We start from the raw sequence: 18,090 nt of genomic DNA, 5'->3' as shown, positions 1-18,090 counted from the left end.
GCCTCCCTAGCCACTGGGATTACAGGTGTGCACTACTGCACTCGGCTCCTCATTCAATTTTTTTTTTTTTGTAGTTGTAGATGGACAAAATGCCTTCATTTGTTTATTTTTATGTGGTGCTGAGGATCCAACCCAGGGCCTCAACATGCCAGGCAAGTGCTCTGCCACTGAGCTCCAGCTCCAGCCCCCTTCATTCAATTTTGACATTGTAAAACCACAAAGGACAGTATTAGTTGAAGATGAGGGATGATCAGATACTAGGAAACATTGTGTGAAAATCCACGTATCCATGTAGGAGTGTTGGGACTTTAAATCCAGCAACTTTGCTTCCCATCGGACCTGGACAAGCTGATCCCAATCGCATTGAGTCATGGATGAGTGTTCTCCAGGGGACCACACCTGGCAGACCAGCCCTCAGGGACCCTGATAAGAGCACTTCACAGATGAAGGCAATTTCATAAAAGATGGGGTACGTTTGGCTGGATAGGCAGTGGACACTCCGGACTCTTTTGTTGAGGCAGAACCTCTGCCTCAGAAAACTTCAGCTCAAAAGGCAAAATTTATTGCTCTGACCTGAGCACTTCAGTTGGCAACAAAAACTATGTAAATACACAGTCTCAAAATATGCTTTCACCATCCTTCAGGTTCATGGGGACTTATATATATTTTTTAAAAGGGGGTAATTAACCCAGGAGGAAAAGACATAAAATTGGGCAGGATATTTTTTTTTTTTTTTAAAGATAGAGTCAGAGAGGGAGAGAGAGAGAGAGGAGAGAGAGAGAATTTTTTTAATATTTATTTTTCAGTTATCAGCGGACACAACATCTTTGTTTGTATGTGGTGCTGGGGATCGAACCTGGGCCGCATGCATGCCAGGCGAGCGCACTACCGCTTGAGCCACATCCCCAGCCCCAGGATATTCTTAATCAATATGGGCTCCCAGGAAAGTTGCGTTCATACATTGCCACGGCCACCAAAGAGAAAACACCATGGTCACTCAGGGCCACTGGAGAGCTGACAGAGAGGCCAGAATAGTGCCCAGGGAACAGGAAGGAAATCCAGTCCTGGGCTCAAATGTGGTCCTTCTGCCCAACCCTCTAACAGGATGGAGCCCAGCTCTTCCCAACATGAGGTAATTGGTTTAAGACTGAGAAGGAAAGGTGTCTCCCGGGTGATCTGTAAACATGTGAGGTTTGTGCCCATGACAGTCCTCGCCAAGGGCCAAGGCTTCCACAGGAAGCCAAACTATAAGACGAGTACCCTTTGCGGACTTGGAGGTGGACTTCACTGACCACCAGGCTCACGGGGCTGTATACCTTTTGGTCTTTGTGAGCTCATGCGCTGGCTGGGTGGAAGCCTTTCCAACCTGCACTGAAAAGGCCAGGGTGGTGCCAGGATGCTCCCCTGGGAAACTCCCCAGATTGGAAAACCCAATAACTGATGTCTTAAACAATGGGCCAGGTTTTGTGGCAGAGGTGATACAGTTATTGGCCCGGAGTTCCAATATGCGATGGAAATTCCATCCTGCCCGTGGGCCACAGCATTCTGGTACAGTTAAAAGGAGAGTGGGAACTTCAAAGGCTCAGTTAGGTACCCTGGGCAGGTCATTCACTGGCATTGGGATGACATCCTCCCTATTGCATCTGTAGAGAATCAGATGTGACTACATTGCTATTACTGTCCTTGATGGAATTTGCCTGCAAACAGGATATTCTGTCGAGCTATAGAAAGGCAACAGCGGACATGCTTGAAAACGAGGTGTCTGCTGTCCTTGGGAGGACTTGCCTGCAATCGGGATGTTCTGCCAAGTGGGCTAGGAGGGTGCTGAGAAAAATTTTTTATCTGTTCTAAACAAAGAGCAGAGCTCAGCATACTCTAGGTCAAGAGTAAATTAGCCATGAGAAGCGGGTCACTTCTGATTAGAAAGTAAAACTTCTGTATGCTATGTTTAATTAGCTGAAAAACCTGATTTATTGACGTTGGAAGGCTGCCTTCTTTGTTCACAATACTATAAAAATATTGCTTGTACACAGTAAAGGACTTTTTTTCTGCTGCTGCTTTGCTTGCTCTGCTTCTTCTTCTTCTTTCTTTTCCCATGCTGACCTGCAAGTGAATTACTGCAACAGCAGTAATTCATTAGGATTAGGTCACTGCCTTCAAGGTCACTTTCCCTATGAGCTAGTGTAGGGGAGACCTCCCCCCACTTATCAAGGGGCTGCAGGGAGCTTCAGAAAAATAGAGAGTTAACCCTGAGGGGACAGCTTCAGGCCTTAGGGAGCCCTTTTCAGGTTCTCCTCCAGTGGGTTAGAGAAAGGTTGCCAGTAGTTTGACCACAGGGGCAGCTCCTCCAAGGCTGGAGATGCAGTCTGGGTCAAAGAATGGAATACTCAGCCCCTGGGGCCTCTTTGGAAGGGCCCTTCCACTGTTATTCTCTCCACCCCAACTGCAAGAAAGGTTACAGAGCCCGGTCCCCAGGTTCATGACACCAGGCTCAGAGCCCACAGCTGTGGACTGGGAGTGCTCTCCAGACGCTGCTACACTCCTGTGGAGACCATCCGGGGGAGCAAGCACAGGAGAAGCTCTAGGATCAGGAGACAACAGCCCTGCTCTAGTCACTCCCAGGGCTGACCAGCCTGCGCACAGCCACGCCACTTAGGAGCTGGCTGGTCAATGCACAGCAGAAGACAGACCTACCACAGGCAAATGGACCCCTTCCGCCTCTCAGATAGTGCTCATGCTGTAAGGCATTGCCACCCGCACTTCCAGCCATACAGATAGATCTGTTGCTACTGGTTTGGTAACAGTAACTCCCACTGACTGACTCTTGGTAACAAACTTTCACTTATACTTTTTTGACCTTTCTTATATAGGTTTTCTAGGGTTGGTTTGGTGTTTTCAGTTTGAAATTGTTGTTGAGAGCCACAGCCAAAGGGGCCCCAGCAAACTTCCAGCTGCCAGCAACCTTTAGACTGCCAGCTGATGATTGGCTCACAGTGGCCCCAGCAACATCTAGCTGATTGGCTCCTCTGCGGTGATGTTCATTGGGCTGTTTCCCTGCCCTTCAGACTGCCAGCTGATGATTGGCTCACAGCGGCCCCAGCAACATCTAGCTGATTGGCTCCTTCACGGAGCTGCTCATTGGGGGACTTCTTTGGCTCCGCCCACGTGACCCAGCCAATCGGCCTCAAGAGCAGGAGGATTGTGGGAGGTTGAGAGGTTGGTGTGGGGGAGAGAGGCTTGTGGAAGCCGGTGGTGGCAGTTGGGCTCTGAGGGTTTTTCCCTGGAGCTGTTTTGTTTGGCGTTTGTAGTTCTAAAAATAAAGTTAGTTTCTTTTTGACAAGTGGCTCCTGAATTGTGCCCAGGCAGACTGCGGCATTTGGTGGCTCGCACGGGGAGCAACTGAGGGTAAGTAAACTACTCGCCCCTGAGGGCAGGGCGAGAGGATGGATAGCCATTTTAAGTTTCCTCTTTTGTTTTGCTTCATTTTTGTTTTAACTTTCCTGTCCCTGGAGATGAGTAAGAGGAAAGAAAAACCACTCACATCTGAGGAAAAACTATTTGCGTCTGAGGAACAGATAGGGAGAAAGGACGGATGCATATGTCAGGAGGATAGAAAGGCTGTTATAATGATTTTGTGTGGTTCCATTTTTATTGGATTCTGTCTTGGTTTGGTTTGGTGTTATCTTGTTGGGTTGTATTATAATAGAAATTCGGAATTAGCAATTAGTAAAAAACAAACCGAAAGACTGTTAAGTAAATTGTTAGAGGAAGGAGGCATCTCAGTAAAATCAAGAACAGTCAGGGCATACATTGATACAATACAAAAATGTAGCCCATGGCTTTTTAAGGAGGAGTTGTTAAATATATCACAGTGGGACCTTCATGGTGAAGATTTAAAAAGAATAGAAAAGAACAACCCAGGGACTCTGCCAGTTGGCACATTGACATTGTGGGCATTGGTATCTGGTTTGCTTAGTCCAAAGCCTTCAGTTCAGACAAAGGTAGAGGAAGAAGAAGACATATTGATTCAAGTAGAAGAGGAAGTCTCTCAAGTTAGTCAGAAAGAGGAAAAGATTCAAGTAAAAGAGAAGGTCTTTCGAGATAGTGAGACAGAGGAAGGAAGTTTAGAGCAGAAAAATCTATCAGGGGAAAAGTTAAAACAGGAGACTGCTAATAAGACCTTTCTATTAGAGAGCGTAAGTGTCCAACCAACAGCACCACCTCTACAGGAGACTGCTACTAACAGCATTCTATCACCAGAGGGCGTAAGTGTTCAACCAACAGCGCCACCTCTACAGGAGACTGCTACTAACAGCACTCTATCACCAGAGGGCATAAGTGTCCAATCAACAGCACCACCTCCATATGCTAGGAGACTCCCAACCCCCGCAGTTGATAGTTGGGATCCTGAGACAGGATCTCAAGTATGCCCTGTATTTGAGGTAGGAGGGCAGCGAACTTACCAGGGTTTAAATTTCAAATCAGTGAAGGAGCTAAAAGAGGCTGTAACAACCTATGGTCCTCAAGCACCCTTCACTGTAAGCTTGGTCGAATCCATTACCAACTTAAGCATGACGCCAGCAGATTGGGCTAGTATGTGTAAAGCTGTGCTAAATGGAGGACAATACCTGTTATGGAAGGTTGCCAATGAGGAATTTTACAAGGAGACGGCTAGTCGAAATGCAGCAGCTGGTTATCCTCAGAGAAATCTAGATATGTTGTTAGGAAAGGGACCTTATGAGGATCGGCAGCAACAAAATGCATATGATCCTGGTGTATATTCACAAATTGCTGTAGATGCAGTTAAGGCATGGAAAACTTTACAAGGACATGGAGGTTTACAAGGTCAATTATCTAAGATAATACAAGGAGCTAATGAACCTTACGCTGAATTTGTAGATAGGCTTATTCAAACAGCTACCAGAGTTTTTGGGAATACAGAACAAGCAATGCCATTAATAAAACAACTGGCTTATGACCAAGCGAATCGTTGGTGTAGAGATATCATTAGACCATGGAAATAGGAAGATTTAAACACATATATTAAATTATGTAGAGACATTAATGAACAAGGGCAAATTGTGGCAGCTGCAGTAAAACAGGCTTTAGATGCCAGAGACATTAATGAACAAGGGCAAATTGTGGCAGCTGCAGTAAAACAGGCTTTAGACGCCAGGCCAAGAACATGCTACAATTGTCAACAAAAAGGACATTTTAAAAGGAATTGCCCCATAGGAGGAGGGTTTAACAAAACTAGGTATCAAACAAGTAGAATACCGGGTATTTGCCCACGATGCCGTAGAGGGAGACATTGGGCTAATGAATGCCGTTCTCAAACCACCATAGAGGGTACTCCATTACATTGGGCTAATGAATGCCGTTCTCAAACCACCATAGAGGGTACTCCATTATCAAAAAACGAACAAGGACAAGGTGTTTATCCACAATATCGTGGACAAAGGCATCAGGCTCCGTTGCCAAAAAATGGACAGGGGGCCCCAATGCTCCGGGGCCCCAAACCACAAATATACGGAGCACTGGAGGAACCCAGCAACCCCAGCAACCCCATCAGGGTAGTGCCCAGCACATCAGATCCCTCATCAGACAAACCAGAGGGAGCGCAGGGTTGGACATCTGCGCCTCCACCAAATCAGTACTAACTCCAGAGATGGGAGTTCAAATCATTCCCACAGGGGTAAAAGGACCTCTTCCCAAAGGAACAGTAGGCTTATTATTGGGACGCAGCTCTTCTACTCTAAAAGGACTTTTGATAAGTCCTGGGGTAATTGATTCCGATTATGAAGGTGAAATAAAAATTATAGCCAGTTCTCCAAAGGGTATATCAGTAATTTCACCAGGAGATAGAATAGCACAGTTACTAATAATACCAAGCCTACATGATAAATTTTCCAGTCATGCTGTAGAAAGAGGTTCCAAGGGATTAGGCTCCACAGGTGTAGATTTGGCTATGCTTTCTTTAAATTTAGATTCTCGCCCCATGCTAAAACTAAATATTCAAGGACATGAATTTAATGGGCTACTGGATACAGGTGCAGACCTTAGCATCATCTCTCGTCAAGAATGGCCAAAACATTGGCCATTACAACAAGCCACTCAATCGCTTCGAGGCCTAGGAGTGGCGACTAATCCTGATAGAAGTGCAATGGTATTAGATTGGAAGGATCCTGAAGGATGTGAAGGAACTATACAGCCATATGTATTGGATCATCTTCCCGTAAATTTATGGGGACGAGATGTCTTAGATCAATTAGGTTTGACATTAACAAATAATATCAATCAAAATGCACCCACTATTATGGCTAGACAAGGTTTTAGGAAAGGAAAAAGATTAGAAAAACAAGAACAATGTATAGCAGCACCAATACAAATAGATCAAGGAACAGACAGACATGGGTTGGATTTTCACAAAGGGCCACTGAGACAATAAAAATTACATGGAAATCAGAAAGACCAGTATGGGTTCCTCAGTGGCCCTTGACTAAAGAAAAGACACAAGTAGCCCATGATCTGGTCAAACAACAATTAGCGGAAGGACATATACAACCTTCTGTATCTCCCCATAATACTCCCATTTTTGTCATCAAAAAGAAATCTGGTAAATGGAGATTACTGCAAGATTTAAGAGCCATTAACAATGAAATGGTCATTATGGGACCTGCTCAATCGGGGATTCCTCAATTGTCTGCTTTGCCAAAAACTTGGTATGTTTTAGTTATAGATATTAAAGATTGTTTTTTTTCAATTCCAATTCATCCTGAGGATAGTCCACGTTTTGCATTTACTATCCCTGCACTAAATCATGAAGGTCCTGATCAGAGATATGAATGGAAAGTACTCCCTCAAGGGATGGCTAACAGCCCAACTATGTGTCAAATTTATGTTAACAAAGTAATCCAGCCACTTAGAAATCAAAATCCTGACTACAAATATTTCATTATATGAATGATGTATTATTAGCACATAAAGCTAAAAACACATTGCTAGAATGTTATGCCACACTTACAAATTTATTAAAAAATTATAATCTAGAGTTAGCAATAGATAAAGTACAATTAAATTTTCCAATTAATTATTTAGGAGTTCTATTATCCTCAACCATGGTCCGTCCACCAAAAATTCAAATACGAGTAGATCAACTCAAATCACTTAATGACTTTCAAAAGTTATTAGGAGATATAAATTGGATAAGGCCTTATCTAGGTATTCCAACAGGAGAATTGGGACCTTTATTTGATATCCTAAAAGGTCCATCAGATCCAAATTCACCCTGAATGTTAACGCCTGAAGCAAGAAAGGCATTAAAAATCATTGAAACATATATGGAAAATATGCATTTGGATAGAATTGATATAAGTTTGCCTTTATTATTTATTGTACTACCAACAAAAAATATTCCTACAGGAGTATTTTGGCAAGAAGGTCCATTATTATGGATACATTTATCTTATTCTCCTAACACTATTCTTACTAGGTATCCTGAGGCTGTAGGACAATTAATACTCAAAGGAATAAAAACAACAAAGGCAGTGTTTGGAATTTCTCCCCATAAAATTATTACTCCATATACTATGAATCAAATTGATGAATTAGCTAATGAGTTAAATACTTGGGCAATAATAATGTGCAAATCTAATGTTTCATTTGATAACCACTTACCATCTAATCCTTTATTGTCTTTTTGGTCATTGCATCCTGTAATTTTTCCAAAAATGACAAGAAAAACACCTATCATGAATGCTCCAAATATATTCACTGATGGGTCAAATAATGGTACAGCAGCAATAGTTACACCTGATCAAACTTTTACATTTTTAGTACCCAAACAATCAGCTCAAAAGGTAGAGATTAATGCAGTATTACAAACTTTTGTGATGTTTAAAGATTCTGTATTTAATTTATTTTCTGATAGTCAGTATATAGTTAATGCTATAGTATCCCTTGAAGATGCTGGTAGGATTTCCCCTTCTTCTACTGTTTTCTCTTTGTTTTCCACTATACAAAGTTTAATCTGGGACAGAAAAGATCCATTCTTTATAGGACATATCAGAGCACATACAGGATTGCCTGGAGCCCTTAGTTTGGGCAATGATTTAGTAGATAAAACTACACATGACATACATATTTTCTCTACACTAGAAGAAGCTATAAATTTTCATAAAAGATTCCATGTCAATGCTAATACTTTATAAAAGCGTTTTAAAATAACTAAGGAACAAGCTAGACAAATAATAAAACAATGTCAAAATTGTGTGACCTTTTTACCACAAGTTAATCTTGGAGTCAATCCTAGAGGATTGATGCCTAACCATATTTGGCAGATGGACGTCACACACTTGCCAGAATTTGGAAAATTAAAATATTTGCATGTTACAGTTGATACTTCTTCTGGATTTTTGATGGGCTCCCTTCATGCCGGCGAAAAAACTAAAGATGTTATAGCTCATTGCTTACAAAATTTTGCCACTGTGGGCATTCCAAAACAGTTAAAAACAGATAATGCCCCTGGTTATACGTCTACTTCTTTTAAACAATTTTGCTCATCATTTGGCATTACTCATATAACAGGAATCCCATACAATCCACAGGGACAAGGCATAGTTGAAAGAGCTCATCAAACTATTAAAATGTACTTATTAAAGCAAAAAGATGGAATTGGGAAGGGGTATATATTCCCCAAAGATAAACTTAAAATAACCCTTTTTACTCTAAACTTTTTAAATTTGGATTCATCAGGACTTAGTGCTGCAGAAAGGCATATGTGTCCAAAAAATGTACAGAAGCCCAAGGTACTTTGGAAAGATATTCTAACAGGACAATGGAAAGGTCCTGACCCAGTAATTGTCTGGAGTCGGGGGTCTGTTTGTGTGTTTCCACAGGAAGAACAGCAGCCGATTTGGATTCCAGAGAGATTAACCAAGGTTCTGACCCAGTGATTGTCTGGAGTCGGGGGCCTGTTTGTGTGTTTCCACAGGGAGAACAGCAGCTGATTTGGATTCCGGAGAGATTAACTAAAATCCTGACCCAGTGATTGTCTGGAGTCGGGGTCTGTTTTTGTGTTTCCACAGGGAGAACAGCAGCCGATTTGGATTCCAGAGAGATTAACTAAAGCGATTTCTACAGACCAAAAAGAAGATGATTTAGCTCAAATCCATAATAGCTGATATCCAAAACTCCAATTTGGCTATCCTTACATCTGCGACAGAACCAGGATGCTTTTTTCAATATCTATTTTATTATTGCCCTTTCCCATATCATGAAGTTCTATTTTATTTTTTTGAGCTCATACAGACCTAGGTTAATGTTTTGCTGATCAGTTCTATTTTTTTTTTGACTATAGAGTTTTTAAACATTGCAATAGAGATTTTACCTGTAAAAAGTTATAAGGCCTTTACTATTATGTTATGTGTTGTATGTATTATATTATGTGTGCACACTTGTGTTTTGTGTTATATGTTTGAATGTACGTATGTCCAATGTACGTATTTCCATATATCATATATGATGAGCGCTCATGAAAAGATGGATCCAAATATTTTTTTTTTATTCACGTGATTTAAATGGTTTAATTTAAATTGGGTAAATAACTGTTAAGAATTGTTTTAATATGTAAACAAAAAAGGAGGTTAACAGATCTCTTTGTTTACTCTCACCTTTCGTTTTCATTATATTTAATAATTCTCTTCAATATAATGTAAATTGTTAAGAAAATTGTTTTCTTTTAGTGCCTTCTGGAGCCATTATTGCCAGAATTCCTATCTTCATTATCAGTGCCAGTGAAGACAATATAAATTGTTAAGAAAATTGTTTTCTTTTAGTTTTCTTTTAGTGCCTTCTGGAATGTTACACAATTTTTTCTTTAGCCATTATTGCCAGAATTCCTATCTTCATCCCTGTGCCGGTGAAGACAAAGATAAAACTAATCTACAGTTTCTGCAATACCATCACTGAGCTGCTTACAGAACTTGCACTGAACTGCTTACAGAACTATGTGTCACTTGTATGCATTGTGAACTATCTGTTGGTGCAGCGACTTGTGGTAGTGTTGGGGTATTTTTGCTGATGATATCATCGGTGGTACAATTTTCCCAAAAGGAGCCGTCAATTGACTTGGTATATCTTCCTCCCTTCTGCTTGTCATGATCATTCAGCTAAAATTTGGGGGCCAACAGAGGTGAGGCAAAGAACCTCACCCCACCCCCACCCCCCGCTGAGACCTCTCCACAGGTGTGGCTATATACTGGACCGGTAGTCAATGACGGGTAAGATCCAATTACAATGGTACCAACCTAAGACAGGAGGCTGACACCCTGAGGTCAGCTCATCCGAAGACGGGTAAGGACCATATGTAGTATTGGACAACCTAAGGCAGGCACAGTCCCTAAGCCACATGCTTGTTGTTTAAACAGAGAGGGGGAGATGTTGAGAGCCACAGCCAAAGGGGCCCCAGCAAACTTCCAGCTGCCAGCAACCTTCAGACTGCCAGCTGATGATTGGCTCACAGTGGCCCCAGCAACATCTAGCTGATTGGCTCCTCTGTGGTGATGTTCATTGGGCTGTTTCCCTGCCCTTCAGACTGCCAGCTGATGATTGGCTCACAGCGGCCCCAGCAACATCTAGCTGATTGGCTCCTCCACGGAGCTGCTCATTGGGGGACTTCTTTGGCTCCGCCCACGCGACCCAGCCAATCGGCCTCAAGAGCAGGAGGATTGTGGGAGGTTGAGAGGTTGGTTAGAGGAGAGGCTTGTGGAAGCCGGTGGTGGCAGTTGGGCTCTGAGGGTTTTTTCCCTGAGGAGCTGTTTTGTTTGGCGTTTGTAGTTCTAAAAATAAAGTTAGTTTCTTTTTGACAAGTGGCTCCTGAATTGTGCCCAGGCAGACTGCGGCAAATTGTTAAAGTGCATTGTTTAACTTATATGTGGGTCTATTATATAAGTTGGTTGCCTTTAACTGTCTTAAGGGGACTCTCCCCACTTCTGTCTCATTGATGAAAATCATGTTAACTATATGTCAAGCCAACCTATTAGAACCAAGAGATGATAACAAACAGATATTTAGGACCTGTCCCACCAGGAAGATGCTACAGGTGGATGACTGTTCGTCTCTAAAGAGGAAAAAGAGGTCCATTGGAAAAGAACTTGGTCTAGGAAGTCCACAGTGTTGGGGTGAAGATGACTGGCCACCCCAGAGGATTATTGCCACTTATGGTCCTGCCACCTGGGCACAAGATGACAGTTGGTGCTATAGAACGCCTATGTACATGCTAAACAGGATTATTCACTTCCAAGCTGGTCTGAAAATTATGCAACCTGGCTTATCGATGGTTTTGCAGAGCTAAAGGTCTCTGGGTCCCACCGGGCCACAGCAGCCATCAGGCCATGACCGAGGCAGGACCTGGATGTTTTCCCAATGTGCGGCACTGTGTGCAGGGGAATGTCTGTGCACCCCCACCCCCCACTCTTGTTGCTGGTCACTGACTCAGGCCATCGGGTCAGCTAAGCTACCTGCTCAGGATAATGGCACCCCAATGACTGGACTCCCACAGGGTCCCTGTGGAGGGGAGGACTTGGTGGCAATTTGTTCCCTAGGAGGGGCAGATGTTGGCCCCTCGTGGATGCTCAGAGCAAAGGGTCTTTGAACGAGGAACAGCGTGGAACTCCTGTGATCATGCCAGCTGCACCAACAGGCAGCAGCAATCGCCTGCCGGATACAGGGATGGGAGACATGAAAGTCCACCTCAGCTGCAGGAGTGGGCTGCCTCGGGGACCCCGAAGCTGTTGAGGTCAAGGATGAGCCTCAATCTGGATATTCGGGCCAGTGGGTCCAGATGGCTCCAAGAAAAGAAATTGTTCCCAAAGAAAATTGGAGACATTAAGAGAACTAGAAACTGCTGGGTCTGGCCTGTTGACCCCTCCGGGCCCACATTCTGTTGTCCCCAGCCACCTGGGTTAGGGCCCGTCCCAGCTGGGAGCCCTCACATGATGCTGAAGCAGCACAAGACGCCCTGGTGCAGAAGAGGAGCAGTTTTATTTGGTGGGGAGCAGGGGACGTTCCGCACACCTGGGGGGAGGAGGGGGCGCAGGCTCCCAGGGACGAGGCACCTTGTCATTTTCTAGGACGTGGGGCCAGCCTTCCCTGTCCTGGGCAGGAGCGGGTGGACTGCAGCAAGAAGCGGGTCTGTGGGGACAAGAGCCCAATCAGCAGGGAGACTCAAGGTCATGGATTCTTATTGGTATTGATCCAGCATCAAACCTGCCCTCCAGGGGAGAGGAGGAGGCCGAGACCCTGGAGCTAGAGGCTTGGCCTCAGTCACTAGGGTAGCCCAGGCCTGGATCATGCATTCGAGAGTATGTGTCCATGAGCTCAAGTGGACTTGTGTGTGGTGATTCTGGATGTGTGTGCTCAGCTCTTGCTCTTTCTTTTGTGCTTTGTGCCTGATGAGGTGAGCATCTGCTCCATCACATGCTCCCACCATGAGGCACTGCCTCACCGTAACAAGGTTCGCCAATCAATCATGGACTGGAAACAAACTGTGCCCAAACAAACCTTTTGTCTTTATAATTTATTACTTTTGGCATTTCGTTACAGGGAGGGAAAGCTGACTTATATAAGTGTCATTAGTCTCAAGACCCCTGCTGCCTCCTACCAGCAGAGTAACAGACTGTCCCAGATCCTGTGGAGCAGGGACCACACTAACCAGCAGAGCAGAGACCAGGGTCCTTTCAGCAAGGCCTAGACCCTGATGACAAGATTCACTTCAGGGATCAGCTTGTCTAGAAAATGAAAAACAAAACAGAAAACCAGTCTAGAGTCATGGTCGTGAGGAGAAGGAGTCAGGGAGAGCCACATTCCTCCTGAGGTGGAGGGCCGGCAAGTGGGAGTGCTAGAGACCCCTCATGCTCAGGCTGGTCGATGAGGACGGGCCCTTCCACCCACGGACCCAGCTAGACTCAGTGTCGGGGCCAAGGAGGGCAGGCTTTGACCTCAGAACTTTCCAGATACTTCAGGGGAACAAAGAAACCCAAACCAAGGTAAGGTGAAGGCAGAGGCCCTAGCTGCCCTGTGGTGTGCAGGGACAAAACCCCTGGGGACATGGCCGCTCTTGCAGAGGGAGAGAGCTTGGAAGCACCACTTACGAATGATCTCATGCACCAGGGGGATGTCCAGTTTTTGGAGAACGCCATTGACCAGTCGGCACACCTGAGCCAGGCAGAGAGGGGAGTTAGAAAAGGGGCACCCGTGGGACACCCAGGAGCAGCATCATCTCTATTGGGGGTTCTCTGGGGAAGCTTTCCGTCACTTCTCTGTGTCTAAGCGTTTGATTCTGAGTAGGTGTGGGGACGAATGTCACAGGCACATTAGGCAGAAGGAGAAACTAAAGGCATGAGGGACGTTGGGAAGGGGCCTGAATGTCATGCTGAGGCGCGTTCACTCTGTGACATTGCCTCTGTGGAAGGTTCTGGAAGGCGGTTTCTGGCCCTAGGAGACACCTGAGCCTAGCCTGGAAGTCCTCTGGTCTCCAGCCATGGAGGGCTGGTGGGGCTTCTCAGGCAGGGCCGACCCAGTTCAGCTGCGGTGTGGACAGGCACGGGGCCTGGACCAGGCTGCAGCCCACTGAGGCATTTGGAGGGACGGAAAGAACCAAGGACAGATGTAGCAACCGACAGACTGATGGACGGGTTGAATTACTTCTCAAACTGAGGGACTCAGGTAGCTCACCCCAGGACTCTCTCAGCCTGAGAATCTCTGAGGCACAAGGATCGGGGACCCCCACCCCAGCCCACCTACCTTGCCCTGCACCAGCTCAGGAAGGACTTTATTCAAGATGCCCGTGAGGTTGTCCACGAGGTCTTGAATGGGGAAGGGAGCAAAAAACGTGTGACTCAGGAGCCGAGGGTGGACCTGGAAAACTCTTGAGAGGGACACACTGTCAGCATCAGACCAGGCCTGTCCCCTCACCCCATGTGCAGCCAGGGTCCTACCCAGAGGGAGCCACGCCCTGCTCACACAGGCACCAGGGAGAGGAGCCCACAGCCCCAGGACAGGGCAGGTGTTCCACAGGACATCACAATATGACCATGCTCTGCGTGGAGCTAGGAGGACTCCTGAGATGGCACGTGAGGATCTCGGCCATGGGGCCATGACTCCTGCCTGTTGGGTATGACCTCAGCCTTCCCAGGTGACAGGGGACTGAAACCAGCACCCTAGTGAGGCTTCATGTTTCCCCTTAGGGGACCCAGCACTTGACCCCTGCTGTCTTGGGGGCTTTATCAGTGACCCCTGTAGGTCCACCTTACAGATAAGCAAGCCACAGCCCCGCAGGAGAAGACCATTCAAGCTCAGAGGCCCTTCACCTCCCCTCAGCCCTAACATAGCTGAGGCTTAAACTCAGACATCTTGTTGCCAAATCCAACGTCAAATTAGTCATGTGGCCTAACAAGGATAAGTGAAAACTTCACCCTTCCATTTACTTATTAATCCATCCATACATCTGTCCACCCATCCATCCATCCATCCATCCATCCATCGTTCCCTCCACACGTTTAGCCATCTAACCATCCATCCCTCTGTTAGTCATCCATTCATCACCCACCCACCCACCCACCCATTTCCCCACCATCTGCTTATCCTTCCTCCCTTCCATCCTCTTTCTCTTCCATTTTCCCATTATTCCATCTTTCCATCCATCCACCCACCATTCTGCTCTGTTCCTGGGGGGCAGAGCGTCAGCCCTTGGCCTTACCCGTTAAGCAGGGAGATCCGCAGGCTGCCAGGGGAATGGGTGCAGTCACCAAGCACCAGGTGGCTCTTCCCCTCACTGTCTCTCTCAACCAAGAGTTCCGCAGTGATGTTGAGCTTCACGTCCAGCTCCAGCAGACTTCTGAACGGGGGCCTGGAGAGGACACGATTCTATTGACATCTGGTCTAGCACATTCCAAGGCTTTTTTCCCCCCCTTTTCAGGCATGTGAGCCTCACCTGACCCCACCTTGCCCACAGGTGCACGCAGCTCACTTCCCCCAGGAGACCCAAGGCTCACAGAGGTCAAGTGCGTTCCCACGGCCCCCAAGGTTGCTCGGCAGAGTGGCAAATGAGCTGCAGACGGAGGCTCAGGTCGTTGCACTCCCACCCCCTGGTGCCTCCCCAGAGACCTCAGGGTCTCCCTTGCTGAGCCACCTTTCCTTCCACCCTGGGGACCTACTCACGTATTCACTTTAAGTATGAATCCCAGTGGGATGGTGACGTAGAGGCCATGGGCGCTGTGGCTCTGCACATAACTGAGTTCCAACAGCTGAGGATTGGTGACCTTGATGCTGTCCAGGGTGCAACATCAGAGGGAGAAACATCAGCTCCTGGAGCCTCCAACCTGGACACCACCTTCAACCCCAGAGACCATCCAAGGGGAGGAGGAGCTGCCCACGGGGACCATGGGAGACAATGTGTGTGTCTTGCAGCCAGAGCCACACGGGGCTGAGCCTCACAGCACTTCTCCCAGCCTCTGCCAAGATTGGATCCTGACATGTATGACGCCCTCTTCATCTCAGGTCTATGAGGTTTTCCAGGAGGGGACATTGTCAGGGTTGGTGGTCTGCTCTGTGCCAGCACAGGGACTTACCAAGGAAGGGGCTTCCCTTGTGGGTGGATGGGAAGGTGGGTGGATGGATATGTGGGTGGGTGGGTGGCAGGGGAAGGGGTCAAAGGAAGGAAAGCTTGGCTGGACAGATGGACGGACAGATGGATGGATGGATGGATGGTGGGAATAGTGGTAATTTTGCACCCACCTCTATTGGCCTGAATCACTCAAATGTAAGTCTGTCTCTCTGCCACTCAGGGAGCCAGAGCCAGATGCTCGGGAATGGCTTTGACCCAGTCCCATCCAGGCCCAGGCTGTGGCCGCTCACAGACACCCTAGTGCTTCTGGCTCAGTGAGCTCTGGGTGTCCCGTGGGAAGCACCACTTCAGAACTTTCCACAGACACCGCCTGGCTCTGTTAGTGTCTGATGACACCTTGGAGGCAGGAGCTGATGTTCTCCTGCCTCCATCAAAGGCCACTGTGTTCTAGGGGGGGAGGGAGGAGATGGCAGTGGTGCAGAGAAGAAGGGCTGGGCCCTGACTCAGGAGGTTAGAGTGTCATTCCTTGCTCTGCGTCTCGTTGAGTGAGCTCAGGCCTGACCCTGGGCTCATGTCCCCATCTGAGAACTGGGCATCATTTAAGCTGACCTTGAGGGGTTGTTCTGAGGACTGTAGATGGTTCTGGAGCCCCAGGACATGCTTCAGGGACTGGGAGAAGAGGGCAAGTGTCCCTGCCAGTCTGAGTTGCAGGCCACCGCCCCCTCCCTCAGGGCTGCCACCTGGGGCTGGCAGATCTCAGCTGCTTCTGGGAACCAAGACCATATTGTGGGTCAACTCACTAGAGGATGTTGTTCAGGATGGGGAAAGAGGAAGTCAGTTTTCCAAATAGGCCAACCAGGCCACCAGAAGTATCCCCTCCAGTCTTCAGGATGTCCAAAAGTGGGAGGTTTTCCAGAATGTCCAGCAGACCCCCAAAGAGCAGGCAATGGCTGAGAGCTGGAAATGAGTAGAAGGGCCTCTGAGGGTCACCTCTGTCATCTCCAGGCCCCCTCCCCTACTCATCGTGCCCCTTCTCCTACCAGATGGAGTGTTGTTTATGCACACCTGTGCACACACGCACACACATGTACGTACACACCTGTGACAGAGGCCATCACAGACTTACCATCCCTCAAGCTTCCAGCAAGATCTATGGGATTTGCCTCCAGGGCTGGGGTCGGATCCAAGGACAGAGTCGGGTCCAGGGGCTCAGGCAGGCCTGGGTCCAGCGGCACGGGCAGGCCTGCGAGCTGGGCTGTGACCTGGGCCAGCAGCCCACAGAAGACAACGAGGCCCCCAGTGTGAAACATCTCTTGGTGTCTGTGGACAGAATGAGTCCAATGTGGCACAAATTGGTCTCCTCCCCAGAGCACCTGGAGGTGACCAGCAGTAATGGCTAGACTGCTGGGTGTTTTCCCTGTGCCAGGAGACAGGTTGATGGCTGTACCCTGGGTGACTGATTCCATCTTCAGTATCTCCTGAGACACGAGCCCCTATCACTTCCACAGGTGAGGATACACAAGCCTGTGACCACAGGTAACTTCGCCCAGTGTCCCCAAGGTTACAGATACAGTGGGCTCTCGGGCTTGAAGTAGAGACAGGGTTTGAAGCAGCTCTGCCTGACCTCCAGGCCTCTATTTAAGTGACCATCAGATTTACTCAGGCACACTCACACACTGCTGGGGGGACTGCAAATTGGTGCAGCCAATCTGGAAAGCAGTATGGAGATTTCTTGGAAAACTGGGAATGGATCCACCATTTGTCCCAGCTATCCCTCTCCTTGGTCTATACCCAAAGGACTTAAAAACTGCATAGTACAGGGACACAGCCACAGCATTGTTTATAGCAGCATAATTCACAGTAGCTAAACTGTGGAATCAACCTAGATGCCCCTCAGTAGATGAATGGTTAAAAAAATGTGGCATATATACACAATGGAATATTACTCAGCAATAAAAGAGAATAAAATCATGGCATTTGCAGGCAAATGGACAGTTAGAGAAGATAATGCTAAGTGAAGTTAGCAAATTCCAAAAAACCAAATGCCGAATGTTTGATATAAGGAGGCTGAGTCATAGTTGGGTAGGGAGAGGGAGCATGGGAGGAATAGAGGAACTCTAGATAGGGCAGAGGGGTGGGAGAGGAAGGGAGGGGCATGGGGTTAGAAATGATGGTGGAATGTGATGGTCATTATTATCCAAAGTACATGTATGAAGACATGAACTGGTGTGAATATACTTTGTGTACAACCAGAGATATGAAAAATTACACATGTCATAAGAATAGTAATGCATTCTGCTGTCATACATAAATTATAAAAAAAAGAAGAATTTACTCAGCAGCTGGCTCACTTACAGTGGCTTGAATCACTGTCCCTAGTTCCACCTCCTCTGAGGAATTCCACCGACCTTTCTGCAGTGCTGGGATGGAACCCAGGGCCTCGTCCTCGCTAGGAGAGCGCTCTG

At 46.9% G+C, this 18,090-nt stretch overlaps 2 protein-coding genes across 2 annotated transcripts in view; both read right to left on the bottom strand.

Moving 5' to 3' along the window:
- Positions 1 to 11,989: 11,989 nt before the first annotated feature.
- Positions 11,990 to 16,935, bottom strand: LOC120886139 (BPI fold-containing family A member 1-like). Its single transcript, XM_078049080.1, has 7 exons — positions 16,752 to 16,935; positions 16,426 to 16,582; positions 15,220 to 15,327; positions 14,759 to 14,908; positions 13,804 to 13,927; positions 13,152 to 13,215; positions 11,990 to 12,075 (listed from the first exon to the last, which is right to left on the bottom strand). The coding sequence occupies exons 1-7, from the start codon at positions 16,933 to 16,935 to the stop codon at positions 11,990 to 11,992; spliced, it is 873 nt and encodes a 290-aa protein (XP_077905206.1).
- The window catches only part of Bpifa1 (BPI fold containing family A member 1), a 48,423-nt gene continuing 42,356 nt past the window's right edge, over positions 12,024 to 18,090 (bottom strand). Inside the window, exon 9 of the mRNA XM_078051626.1 lies at positions 12,024 to 12,192. The gene's annotated coding sequence lies outside the window, so the exon portion shown is untranslated. The remainder of the gene's footprint in view (positions 12,193 to 18,090) is intronic.

Source organism: Ictidomys tridecemlineatus, chromosome 5 (genome assembly GCF_052094955.1).
Source record: "Ictidomys tridecemlineatus isolate mIctTri1 chromosome 5, mIctTri1.hap1, whole genome shotgun sequence".
In the NCBI taxonomy this organism is placed as follows: Eukaryota; Metazoa; Chordata; class Mammalia; order Rodentia; family Sciuridae; genus Ictidomys; species Ictidomys tridecemlineatus.
This window is presented reverse-complemented; position numbering and strand designations above follow the sequence as displayed.

What these genes read in the sequence shown, in the direction of transcription:
- LOC120886139 (XM_078049080.1), bottom strand. Translation starts at nt 16,935, where the DNA reads ATGTTTCACACTGGGGGCCTCGTTGTCTTCTGTGGGCTGCTGGCCCAG. An exon ending in TGCTGGAAGCTTGAGGGATG is followed by an intron (nt 16,583 to 16,751) that starts GTAAGTCTGTGA and finishes ACTCATTTCCAG; the next exon opens with CTCTCAGCCATTGCCTGCTC. An exon ending in CCTGGTGCATGAGATCATTC is followed by an intron (nt 12,076 to 13,151) that starts GTAAGTGGTGCT and finishes TCCTCCCCCCAG; the next exon opens with GTGTGCGGAACGTCCCCTGC.